This window comes from Rutidosis leptorrhynchoides, chromosome 4 (genome assembly GCF_046630445.1).
Source record: "Rutidosis leptorrhynchoides isolate AG116_Rl617_1_P2 chromosome 4, CSIRO_AGI_Rlap_v1, whole genome shotgun sequence".
Classification (NCBI taxonomy): domain Eukaryota; kingdom Viridiplantae; phylum Streptophyta; class Magnoliopsida; order Asterales; family Asteraceae; genus Rutidosis; species Rutidosis leptorrhynchoides.
In genome coordinates, this window is record NC_092336.1 from 259,966,955 (window position 1) to 259,981,031 (window position 14,077).

General features: G+C 36.1%; 1 protein-coding gene across 1 annotated transcript; it reads left to right on the forward strand.

Moving 5' to 3' along the window:
- The first annotated feature begins 1,874 nt into the window (after positions 1-1,874).
- On the forward strand, positions 1,875-10,874 carry LOC139904531 (DNA topoisomerase 1 alpha-like). Its single transcript, XM_071886439.1, has 16 exons — positions 1,875-2,000; positions 2,814-4,184; positions 4,283-4,477; positions 4,650-4,730; positions 5,345-5,404; positions 6,347-6,441; positions 6,544-6,700; positions 6,842-6,967; positions 7,561-7,641; positions 7,913-8,003; positions 8,160-8,293; positions 8,729-8,797; positions 8,887-8,976; positions 9,072-9,175; positions 9,377-9,545; positions 10,430-10,874. Exons 2-16 carry the CDS (start codon positions 2,835-2,837, stop codon positions 10,496-10,498), a joined length of 2,871 nt encoding a protein of 956 aa, XP_071742540.1. The 5' UTR covers positions 1,875-2,000; positions 2,814-2,834; the 3' UTR covers positions 10,499-10,874.
- Positions 10,875-14,077: the final 3,203 nt, after the last annotated feature.

The window sequence follows — 14,077 nt, forward strand, 5'->3', positions numbered from 1 at the left end:
AAGGTAGTGATCAGTGATGAGGATCACGTCAGGATGGCTATTATCGTCATTGTAGAGATCACATTTATGGGTAAGCAGTCGTATTAAAAGGTTGATGATGCTTATCTACATATGATCCACTATGTAAATGTTTTGGGCCATTATCCATGGGGTTTGGTTCTCGTAGGGGATGTGACAACCTTACGAGTTTGTGTTGATTGTATACTTGCTTGCTTACTTGCTAAGACATATACTTGATGTTATGGATGTTGAATGCGATTTGACCTATCTTTACGAGGTTATTGACTAATATGCATATATTGCATTTACTACGCGTTTCACTTGCATGTTGTTGTTTATCATTTTATAGGCTCCGGTTCGGATAAAGGGAAGGGTAACCAAGATGCGTAGCTTGTTGATGCGCTTAATTGCTTTTGGATTGTGGATATGCTTGACTAGCTTGTTTAGAGGCAGGGGCGGAACATTTAAGGGACCAAAGGGGGTATCCGCCCCGCTCGATTTCGAAAAGAAAAAAAAAAGTTACACTAAAAAAAAAATTTTTACAAAAAAATAAGGTTTTTTTTAGTGTTTACCCCCTTCGATTAGTTTCGCCCCCTCCTGAGTCGGGGTCAAGTTCCGCCACTGTTTAGAGGCCTTATTGGGTGGGATAGATATATCCCGAGGACCATGCTTATAATTTTCGGTGTCAATATGTCGAAATGTATAATTATTCTCAGGTACGCTACCATAAGTAAAACGATATAAATTGAGACTTAATGCCATGAACACCAAGCCATCTTCTTTTAGAGGGTATAATCACAAATATGTACGAACTATCTTTTGGACAAGGATATAACGTTATATCATCACTTGATATTGTAATTGGTTCGTTTAACATTTATGAATGTATTCGATGCGATTTGGGAGGGTCTCTGGGATTTTCCCAACTTTCGATGGTACTGCCAACATCGTCGCGAACTATGTTTTCTCCTAATGCGTGTGTGAGTGATAAATGAGAGTATTCGATATCGATATCGCCGTTAAAAAACATTTATGAATGTATGTGATCTTTTAAACTTGACTAAATGTTGAATTTGTTGTAAATATGTCTTTTAAACAGGTTATCTTTAATAATTGTTTGTTAGTGATAAACATTGAGTCAAAAGGTGTCAATTTGGACAAAATGAGGTCTGAAATGGTATAATCCTCGAGTAAGATGTGTACACATCGGGTAAAGTTTGGGCAGAATGTTGGCTAAAAATGTTTATCCATCGGGTAAATAGTGTATTCGCTGGGTAAAGTAAGACAATCATCGTTTTAAGATTAATGAGTCAATGTTGTTTCATTTCAGTCAGCACCCAATCATCAGGAAAATATGACACTGCAACTAATCATTACGACTCCTAGTGTATGGCAACACTTGGTCCAACGGTGAATTTGTTTGAAAACAATACAAACAAGGTGACACGACATTCTCGTTTAAATTAATAGAAAATAGATGTCGGCTATACTTGTGATGGTTCCAAAATTCAATAATAATTCAAATCTCCATATCATATCCAATAATTCAAATCTCCATATCATATCATATACATTATACATTATACATTTATACATTTATACATATACATACATTATTACATTATATTATATACATTATTACATAATACATGTTAATAACATTGAGTTGTAGTTCAGCTGACAATATCCTGCCTCTCTTAGCGAGAGGTCGGATTCGGGTTTCTTCGACGACAAAAAAACGCACTTCTTTTTCTCTAATTACATCAACGAAAAATCACATTAATATATCGCTGGAGAATACCTCAAACGGGTCAAACACTATCCGGAACCGTTTACAACTCGAAACAGGCTTTTAACCCGAAACAGAAAAATCACCTTTCGTGTGCAGTATCAGTACCTACGTAACGCAACCCTCTCTATCTCCCTAAAATTCTCCCAAAAGTCACCCAAGACGGTACCGGAATATAGGGTTCAACCGCCTTCTCACCGTCGTTCAATCGGTAGCCACACCTTTTCTGTATCTATCGTTTATAAATATTCATTATTTAGTTTCATAATATTGAAGTACAAAAAACGATTTAATTAAAATAATTATACGATATATTCGCTAGGTTTTTTTTTTCATGTAGCTTCACACATTCTCGATATTCTAAGGTTTAATTATGAGTTAGTTTGTTGTATAATTGCAATTGTATTAACCTAAATGAATTATGCATGATACTAGTTCAACAGGTCATGAAGCCCTAATTATTATGTTTATACATACATGTATACTTATATACTTATATTGATTCAGGAATGTATGCATGTTTCTGTTATGTCAGTGGCGGAACCAGTATTTTTTTTTTCACCGGGGGCAAAAATTTTTTAAAACCGTAGCAAGTTTTTTGGGCAAAATACGGAGGCTTTGGGGCAAAAATTGGGGGTTTTTAGGCAAAATATGTAGGGTTTTGGACAAAATTTGAAGGTTTGTGGGAAAAATTCGAAGGTTTTGGGCAAAATATGTAGGTTTTTTGGGGGGGGGGGGGGAATCCACCGGGGGCAAAGTCGAAAAATCCAAAATCTTAACACTGAAAAATGCAAATCCACTGGGGGCCGGGCGCGCGCCCCCTTGCCCCCAAATAAAAACGCCCGTGTCCATTCACATTGTTTATATATGTACATACAGATATCATTTTGTTGAACTTTTTATGACATAAAGCCTTAAATTTTAAATGTAATTTTGCTTGCAATTAGAAATTGTAATCGTTGCGACTTTATTTATATAATAATTTGTACAAGCTGTTCACTCTAATTAAGAGCAATAAGTGCAGGACAATAGAGAACTGACCTAAATGAGTAATTCATCATCATCATCTGATGATGATAAACCCTTGGTGCTTAGAAGGAGCTTGCAAGGTGATAAAGTGAAGCTTTCTTCGCAGCTTGCTAAAGCTTCTACGAAACCAAATGATGAATCAGATTCCGAAGATGATAAACCCCTGAGTTCTAAATTTTCAGCTTCATCAAAGGAGAATGGTAATCGAGCTAAGAAAGGGCCGGTTAATGGTGTGGTTTCACTGCCTAAACCACAAGTAATAGATGATTCTGATGATGAGAAACCACTGTCTGCTAAATTTGCCAAGAAACCAAAAGTAAAAGAGGATTCTGATGATGATAAACCACAAGTAGAAGATGAGGATTCTGATGATGATAGACCATTGTCTGCTAAATTTGCCAAGAAACCACAAGTAAAAGAGGATTCTGATGATGAGAAACCACAAGTAAAAGATGAGGATTCTGATGATGATAGACCATTGTCTGCTAAATTTGCCAAGAAGCCAGAAGTAAAAGAGGATTTTGATGATGATAGACCATTGTCTGCTAAATTTGCCAAGAAAACACAAGTAAACGATGAGGATTCTGATGACGATAGACCATTGTCTGCTAATTTTGCCAAGAAAACACAAGTAAAAGATGAGGAATCTGATGATGGGAAACCACAAGTAAAAGATGAGGATTCTGATGATGAGAAACCATTGTCTGCTAAATTTTCCAAGAAACCACAAGTAAAAGATGAGGATTCTGATGATGCGAAACCACTGTCTGCTAAATTTGCCAAGAAATCGAATGTGGGACCATCACTTGTGAATAAAGTTCATCAAAACGGTTCTGCTGTAAGAAAAATTGGATCGAATAAGAGACCGCTAGATGATAAAAAGTCTTTTGCTCAATCATCAGTTAAGAAGTCGAAACTTTCAGACTCTTCCACACCAGTCAACCGCAAGCGAGTACCTTTGAAATCTGACTCCACATCAGATGAGGATGAGGATGATGATGATGATGATTTCGAGGATGATGATGATGATGATGATGATGATGATGATGATGATGATGATGATGATGATGATGATGATGTTCCGATATCAAAAAGAAGAAAGAAGCAAGACCCTTCAAGTAGTAAGTCACCATCTGTAAAACCGAAAATGGTAAAAAAGAATTCGAGACAGACCAATAAAAAGTCAAAAGTGGTAAAAAGTTCAAAGTATTCTAAACCATCAAAGGTCCCACCCGGGTCCGGTGAAGGACAGAAATGGACAACCTTGATTCATAATGGTCTAATATTTCCACCTGCATACAAGCCTCATGGAATTAAGATGTTCTACGATGGGAAGCCTGTTGATTTGACTCCTGAACAGGAGGAGGTGAAACTTATATTTTTCAACATCTCAATCTTTATATATGTCTGTGTGTGTGTAATGTGATTATTGTGTTCTTATGTAACTTGATGGTACCGTTGCAGGTCGCAACAATGTTTGCAGTGATGTTGGATACAGATTATATGGCCAAACCTAAGTTCAAAGAGAACTTTTGGGAGGATTGGCAAAAGATTCTTGGAAAAAAACACACAATCCAGAATCTGGATAAATGTGATTTCAAGCCAATATATGAATGGCATCAGTCGGAAAAAGAGAAAAAGAAGCAGATGACTACAGAAGTAAGCTTTTTAGTGATTATGTTAATATCAATGAGATTGTTTGTTTTGGTCCTCAAGATTAAATCTATTCTATTTTATCACTATAGAGGAGCGTTTGATTGATTTATCAGTCAATCGTATTCAGTAGTTCATCGAATGTACAAGACAATTAATGAGACGTTACTTTTTGCAGGAGAAGAAGGCATTGAAAGAAGAGAGGATGAAGATTGAGGAGAAGTATATGTGGGCAATTGTAGACGGTGTCAAAGAGAAGGTAATCTCTGCCCTTGAGTTATATTTTGCATGATGAAATTGTGTTTTCATGTCTTTCTAAATGAATTGACCATAATGTATATAAAAAATGTTAAATGTTTCTAAAGGGAGGTCAGACACAACATGAACTTTATGTTATAGAAGTGACAATGAAATACTTTGTAATGACCGTCAAGTTTTTCTTCAAGTCAAGAAAGTCGGTTTGCTCCATCACATTTTCACTTCCTTTTACACCATATAACATGGGGATTGAGAAGTTAAATCACTAAATGACTTCTATCAACCTAATTTCTTCAATTGTTGATATGTTCAATAATGTGATATTTGTTCTAGGTCACCAAAGGTTATGGTAAGGTTCCCTTTGTACAAATAAAGGAACATTGCTTGTTATTAATGATACCTCTCATAGCTTTCGAATCACAACTTATTTAAGTGGAAGTGCCAATGCATGTTTGTACTGCAACTAGTATCGGGGAATGTTTATGAAGTCTTGTTTAACTAGTTTACACGATTGGTCATGCACATAAAGGATTGCAACATATCCTGTGCTCTTTCTTATATTTTTTTAAATTTTTTTCTCAAATAGTTATAGTTATTTGTTATGTGATATTGTAGGTTGGAAATTTCCGAGTTGAACCACCAGGGTTATTCCGAGGCCGCGGGGAGCATCCCAAGGTTTGAATGACAACTTCGTAGAAGTGGTGTTCTAGCCTACTAGACAGCTTTATTTTCGGGGCGGCCACGTTGGGCTTCAGTTAATTCTACCATTTTCTCAACTCTGGTGATGGCAATCGTTATTGTCACTAGAGTCCTTACTTTACTCATGTAAGGCTAATTCTTTAGTTTTCACTTGAAATTTGTTTTCTTTAGAATTGATTCCATATAACCATGTTTCCCAATATAAAATTTCTTGTAGCACCGGGAACCCATTTTAACAACCTGTCTGAGTGCGATTGATCGTTTGCATGTACTTTTGCGCAAGTTTCTTTTCCAATAAGCAGACCCAAACAACCAATCGCACTCGGACATACTGCTTGAATTGGTTTCCTGGTGCTACACGAAATACTGCATCAAATACTGTATTGAGAAACATGGTTATATTGAATCAACCCTAAATAACACAACTTTCCAAGTGAAATATGAAGAATTAGACGTACATGAGTTTAGTGAGAACTCCCGTAATAATAACGATTGCCATCATTAGAGTTGAGAAAAGGGTGGAATTAACTAAAGCCCAACGTGGCTACCCAAAGAATAAAGTTGCCCAGTAAGCTAGAATACCACTTCCATAGTTATTTGTTATATGATGTTGTAGGTTGGAAAAGTTCAATTTAATTCACTAGAAATTATTCCTTGCCCCCCATAATATCTGCCTCACTTTACTTTACATAATGTCTCATGAAGATTGCAAATTTTCCTCTTTTATATATGTTATTGATTTGGGTTCGTATGATTCATTCATCTGTTATCCATCGAAGGGTGTTATAAAATATATATATATATATATATATATATATATATATATATATATAATATTATTAAATTTTCATGAGATAGTTTGGACTGTAGCTATAAATTACTGTATCCCCCGCACATCATAATATCTGCACTTTGTAGATGGGAAAGCTGAAAAGACGTATCTATCCACATGATATTACCATAAACATTGGAAAAGATGCTCCAATCCCAGAATGTCCAATTCCTGGTGAAAGGTTTGTGTGTATGTGTGTGTGTGTTGTTTATTCAGATTAAACAATGTGCATTCCTCTAGATGACATTTTACCTGTAAGAAAATTATGATTTTGTTTTTGCAGCTGGAAAGAAATTAGGCATGACAATACTGTCACTTGGTTAGCATACTGGATTGACCCAATTAATTCAAAGGAATTTAAGTATGTTTTTCTAGCTGCTAGCAGTTCATTAAAGGGTCAAAGCGATAAGGAAAAATATGAGAAGGCAAGAATGTTGAAGGTAAATCAGATGAATGTTACTAACTAGTACCAGTGGCAAAAATCGACGTGCTTGAGTCATCGATGTTAAACATCACACAGTTCAACCAAGTCATAAGTAATACTGGTTTTCATCATTTACTCATATGTCAATTGATTATAGGGCTACATAGAAGGCATTAGAATTGCTTACACTAAAGATTTTAAAAGTAAGGATGTGACCAAGAAGCAAGTAGCAGTTGCAACGTATCTCATTGATAAACTCGCACTCAGAGCAGGAAATGAGAAGGTGCTGTTGTAAATGTCTTCCTTTTCTTTCATATCACTTATTTCTCTTGTTTAATTATCTTCTTATATGTAAAGGAGTTCTAATATCATAAATAAGTTTGTATATATAATAGTGTCTTTTAATGGTCTTATGGTTCCCATACCTCATAAGTTTTGATAAAGGAGGGTTCACTGTTGTAAAGTTGGCCGACGCGTCGTTTTGGGGACTAGCCCGTCACGACTCGCCCAAAAACGCATTAAAAATCAGTCAGCTAAATAGTCGGGTCAAAGTTGTGTCGAGTCGGTCAAATTCAAAGTTAGGTGAAATTCAATATTTTTTAAAATTAGATTTTGGGTCATATATCTATGTCTGAAAAATTTATGTTTTATGTTTGTAATATTTATGTGTGATATATATATAAATATTTCAACCTTCAGTGGGTTCTTGTTTTATATCTGGTTGCACAATGGCAGGGATGGCTAATTGGATGGGTTGTTAAATGGGTTGAATTAGGTAGATTCTTTATATAGCTTTAAATGAGTGAGGTTGACCTACCCATACTTGCAGGATTTGGTAGTGTTTGACTATTTGATTATAACTGTTTTATATTGCAGGATGATGATGAAGCTGATACAGTAGGTTGCTGCACATTGAAAGTAGAAAATGTCACGCCACGTCCTCCAAATACCTTAGTGGTTTGTTTATATATCAATCTTACGGGTGGCTTTTCACTAATAAGAATGTGGACATGATGGTTTACAGTTGATTTATATATATATATGTGTGTGTGTGTGTGTGTGTGTGTGTGTGTGTGTGTGTTTATATATATATATATATACATATATATATATATATATATATATATATATATATATATATATATATATATATGTATGTATGTATGTATGTATGTATGTATGTATATGCGGAAAATTAATAATTAGACGAGGTTCTTTGTTTCCTCAGTTTGACTTTCTTGGTAAAGATTGTGTAAGATACCTTAAAGATGTTACAGTAGAGCTTCCTGTGTTCGAGGCAATTCAACAGTTCCGAACAGGTGAGTTGACAATGTGTAGAGGTGGTGGTAAATGTTTGGCTTTCTTGATATTATATGTATGTATGTATGTATGTATGTATGTATGTATGTATGTATGTATGTATGTATGTACGTACGTACGTACGTACGTATGCTGACTTTTTTCACGTAACGCAGGGAAAAAGGACAGTGATGATCTTTTTGACAAGTTAGATACAAGTAAGTTGAACGCTCATCTGAAGGAGCTCATGCCTGGCCTTACAGCAAAAGTTTTCCGTACTTACAATGCATCCATAACATTAGATAATATGGTAAGATGCGTGCATAACATTTTTTATGCTCTCGTTGTCCATGAGATTTGTACCACTTAAGATTTTACTATTTTTTTTTTGTAAAATCTGGGCTCTTCCTTTTTGGGCAAGGGTTAAGTCTTAAGTTATATTTGCATACTTTAACACTATCACCATTACTACAGTTCATTATGTTAGTTTTGTTCCACACGATACTTTAGACTCTGAAATATAGTCTAGCACATTCTTCAACTTTTGTGCTTAAACATTACAATATCCATTGGTGGAGTACTTGAGCTGTTCTATTTGTCAACTGTCAAGCAAGCTACTTTTTTACTTTAAAATTTGGTTTTGGTTTTGGGAGAAGTTTTTAAGTGTGGATAAAAAGCTTCTCGACATTGTAATAGTGACAATGGGCAGGTGAGTAATTTCAACATTTTTTATTATCTATTGCAGTTGAGTAGGGAAACAAAGGATGGAAATGTTGCTGAAAAGGTAGTTGTTTACCAACAAGCAAACAAAGAGGTAACGACCTATACAACTTTCTTAAAACTTTTATGTCTTGAACTTAAATGTGAAATTGATGTTGCTGAAAATGTTTTTATTTTTCATAGGTCGCTCTCATATGTAACCATCAACGTAGTGTTTCAAAGTCTCATAGTGCTCAAATGACAAGGTTAAATGAGAAGATAGATGAACTGAAGGTAACATATTCAGCTTTCAATTCCTACCTCAACACGTTCTCCGTTTTTGTTTCAGTTTGATTTATACAGTTGGTGTTATTTTTATTTTTCCATAGGATGTGATAAAAGAGTTGGAAACTGATTTGACTCGTGCAAAGAAAGGGAAACCTCCATTAAACGATTCTGATGGAAAACCGAAGAGAAATTTGAACCCTGAAGCGTACAATCACTAATATATATATATATATATATATATATATATATATATATATATATATATATATATATATATATATATATATATATATATGTATATATATATATATATATATATATGTATATATATATTTTTTTTTTCTTCATTTTGATGCTAGAACTATGTAGTTATCTTGATTGTTGAAATTTTTAATGAAACGCGCAGGTTAGAGAAGAAGATAGCTCAAACTAATGCAAAGATCGAGAAAATAAAACAAGACGTAAAAAGCAAGGAAGATTTGAAAACAGTAGCATTGGGTACTTCGAAAATTAATTATCTTGACCCGAGGATAACAGTTGCGTGGTGTAAAAGACATGAAGTTCCCATAGAGAAGGTAAGAACAAACTTTTTTCATGTTTGAAACTGAGTAATTTACTTTAGTCATATTTGACTTTTATATCTAAACTACCCATCGTCCATATGAAAATGCCCGGATAAAATGCTTCAGTTTTTATACAATGTAAGCTTGAAACAAACACTTAAATTTCGCTTAATTTGTTTGAAATCACTTGTTTTTATGATTTCTTCGATGGTTATTTAATATGTACTATTAAAGAAGTATGATAGTTTGAAAAGGCAAGTAGCTTTTTGGCAACAAAGACTCCAGAAGCATTTGGGTCCAACGGTTGGTGGCCTGCCTCCTTTAGGGGGAGGTTAGGAGTTTGACCCCCGTTGGCTACATATTAAAAACACAATTTCATCCCTGCCATGAAATATCCACCCATGGCACCTTTCCCATATCGTTTGGGAGGGTAAAGGGGAGGGGGGTTTTACTTGGCCGTGCCCTTGGATCGGTTTCAAGGTTTCCTCCCGGGCAGTGATGGGGGCGGGGTTATTATCGCTGCATCGGCATAGTCGAAACGGGAGATGATCCCAACGGGTGGTTTAGTCCCCCTCGAGTGATCCCAGTCGCTGTTAAAAAAAAAAAAAAACTTAAAGCTAAAATTGGTAATGTTGGTCCATTTACTCATAGATTGTTAGATTTGGGCGAGATGTTTAAAACCTTCTAAATCACTTTATTAGAAAAATAGGTCAGAATTTCTTGATATTAAATAGTGTTTGTATTCATATCTAACACTTGTTTACTAATATTATAAAGATGAATAAATAGTGATCTGGGTCGACCCACCCCAATGTGTACATAAAACATTGTGCTATTTGACTTTCATAACATGCCATTTTGTCACTATAAATCTAATTTCGTTAAATATGGTGCAGATATTCAACAAGTCTCTACTAGCCAAGTTTGCTTGGTCAATGGATGTTGACCCAAGTTTCAGATTCTGAATTTTGATAGTTTAGCAGAGCGGTGGCTGCAACATTCTCCCCAACTTATTAATTTAACAAAAATACATCGGCACCGGTCTTTTTTTTGCATCCTTTTTTATCTACTGATCACTTCATATGAAAGTTTGGTAAGTGAATCTATCTTGAGTTGCTTTCTCCAGTGAACGTATTCTCAAAGGAAGCAACAAGTTTATGAGTAATTTTTGAAAAGTAGCTTAAACTCATTTTGATGCTTAAGTATTTGGTCAGATTGTTGAATAGTAATTGACTGTATCATGGATGATTTTATCAACAAAGAATATTGAAAATGACAAACTGCTAAACTATCGCCCTTTGAAGAAAAAGAAATTCAAATTTAGTGGGATTATATTGTAAAGATTATTTCATAATAGAGCAATCATGTACAATGGAATGAATTGTCTAAGCTTCAAGCCACCCAATATTTTCGGGCAGCATCCACCTAATTGTTGTCATTGTTCATGATAAAAGAAATCTGCGACTGCAATTCATGATAAAAGAAATCTGCGACTGCAATTCATGATAAAAGAAATCTGCGACTGCAAGTTCTTTCATGCATGTGCAAGTTCTTTCATGCATGTTCATCGTATTTGCAGCCTTTTTATTTGACCTTAAAGGTCGACAAGAACTTTAGGTTCAACCAATTTTACATCATCATTGGAACCAATTAGGATATCCATTGCACAAACATATGATGCATATCCATTGCACAAACATATGATGTGACGTAATAAAGGCCTATAGAGGATTGCTCATATGCAATAAGGTTCCTTTTAAAATCAACTGGGTGAACTTCTTCATGTACATTACTGGCATTCTAATTAAGTTCCTTACACCAAGACTAAAGATAGTGATGGGAAAATAAGTCACAACGGGCAATTTGACAAAGCGGAAATAAACCCCGTTAGACAAACACTTTCCCGACCCATATGAAACCGTGATGATGCTAACAAATAAATTATACCAAATGCAATCCAAATCAGCCCCAAATCAACAAATTAAAGGATAAATGAGCAAACACAAAGACACGAGCTTTTTACGTGGAAAACCTCTCAAAATCGAGTGTAAAAACCACGGGACCCGTAGGCCACTTAAATTCCACTATCACCAACAAGAGAGCAATACAATAATCCTTCTCTAGATCAACTAGAGGCATACAACATCATCATACTCTTAAACAAGAACAATCAACAAGTATATGAAATAATTAAAGACAAAAAGGAAGAACTTCACCCAAAAAAACTTCCCTCTGCTCCAGCAGCAAGAACTCGACCTACAAACCTTTTTAGACGAATTCAACGGTTGAAAACCTTGGCACTGATGTCAGGAAGACACAGCCAAAAAATGGTGAAGATTCAACGGTCGGATTCGAAGGTTTTCTGGGCTGCTGTACACAAAAACGGGAAATGGGTTTTTCTCTTTTTTTCTTGATTACTCTCTAATCTCTCTTCTGAAGAAATAGCTGCAACTTGATGTTTTAAAATGCCCTAAAATGCTTGACCAAGTCAACAATCATATGGGCCTAATTTGTTGGGCTTTGGGCTAGGGCTAGCATTCCCTCATATTTGGAAACCCAAATAAAATCCAACAAATCTCCTCCTTTCCAATTATGAGGAAGGGATCCCCATCCCGGTGATCAAGCAACAAACCTTGAGCTTCTCACTTGCCAAAGCCTTTGTAGACATGTCGGAACCATTATCATCGGTATGAACTTTATCAAGTTCAAACAAACCATCTTCAAGACGTTCTCTAATCCAATGATACCGCACATCAATATGTTTTGTCCGCTTATGATACATAGAATTTCTAGCCAAATGAATCGCACTCTCATTATCACAAAGAACCACATATCGTGATTGCTTAAATCCAAAGTCTTGTGTAACAACCCAACTTCGATTTACCAAAAACTCGCAAATAAAAAAAAAAAAAAAAAAATTTCTGCTGTAGCACAACTGGACGGCGTCCAGATTTCTGGACGGCGCCCAGCACTTAAGACAGGGACGGCGTCCAGCATATCTGGACGGCGTCCAAATTGCCTGGAGGCTGCTGTCCCCCGGGTCCAACTCACGTGAGCGGAAATCCCGCTTCCCGACACTTTTAAACGAAAACCTTTTTACAACGTATTACAATATAATAAAATAAGAGGTTTCCATCATCAAAACAAGTTTTACAACATCGGGCCCACAACGACCCGTCTTCCGCGTTTCGATCAAAAATACAAGTTTCGACCAATACAAGTTTAATTTCCAAACGACACTAGAGCATGGTGTTTGGGGTTAAACTACCCAAATCTTGGCCGAACTTCCAAAAGCTAACCAAAAAGCATCCCCTATCAAAATAAGCGGGAGACCACTAATCCAACCGAATACCTTTGCCTTTGTCCACGCCGGAGCCTAAAAAGGTAAACAACGAGAGGGTAAGCTAACGCTTAGTGAATGCAATAGTTATACACGTACATATATAAAATACCTACTTGCACACTTATACAATACCGCATACATGCTAGCAACACAAAAGGGCTTAACATCTCAAGTACAAGGCTATCAACCTCCTATATCACAAGCTAGCATAACAAGGCATATATAGTACATAACTCGAACCATATAATATGCTTACAACTCAACACAATAACCATGGTTAACCAATCGTACAAGGGAATGGCGCTCGCGAAAATGCCATCGATGTTCATAACATCCGTTAGTGTACTTAACACCTCGTATCACTAAATCCTAGGGTGGCACCTTAACACCTCGGTACTTTACCCCGAGTGGCATCTTAACACCTCGATGCTTCACTCTTTACTTTACGGAGTGGCGTATTAACACCTCGACACTTCACTCCTAGGTGGCATCTTAACACCTCGATGCTTCACCCCGAGTGGCATCTGAACACCTCGATGCTTCACCCGTCAATTCCTTAGAGTGGCATCTTAACACCTCGATGCTTCACTCCTAGTGGCGTCTTAACACCTCGACACTTCACTCGTCACGTGAAACGTGGTGTCTTAGCACCTCGACACTTCACATTTCATGCTACAACAAATAGATACATTATATACCTACGCATATAATTATTCCACTCACCTTAGAGTCTTTTGCGAAAGATAACCGAGCTTGCAACTTCAATGTAACGTACCTATTACATTTAGCACATAATCAATCACAACTCAAGTTGGTCAACCAACTTACTCCCCATTCTAGTGCCATTTTGACCCAAGATGCAATTCCGACCCATTTGCACCCCTAACCCTAATATTTGGGTCAACACCAATAAAACCCTAATACTAGCCAAAATATGGTCTTAAACACTTTATAATCACAAGTTTAGTGTGTTCTCATACACATTTAATAACCTAGGTCGCCCGAGACCCATTTGACCCATTTCGAGATCAACACTCCCATTTGGGTCACCCACAACCCAAATGATACCCACTAACATTAACTACAAAAGTGCTAGCGATTTACTAAGCCTTTAAGACCCATTTACACACTTTAACTTTTCAAAACCCTAGGTTAGTCATTTTTTGGGTCTTCATGACCCAAACTTACCCAAAACCCCCAA

Bases quoted from the DNA above. Each gene is read 5' to 3' on its own strand.
- LOC139904531 (XM_071886439.1), top strand. From the start codon at position 2,835: ATGAGTAATTCATCATCATCATCTGATGATGATAAACCCTTGGTGCTT. The intron at 8,294-8,728 runs GTAAGATGCGTG...TATCTATTGCAG, and splicing joins CCATAACATTAGATAATATG to TTGAGTAGGGAAACAAAGGA. The intron at 9,176-9,376 runs GTACAATCACTA...TGAAACGCGCAG, and splicing joins AGAAATTTGAACCCTGAAGC to GTTAGAGAAGAAGATAGCTC.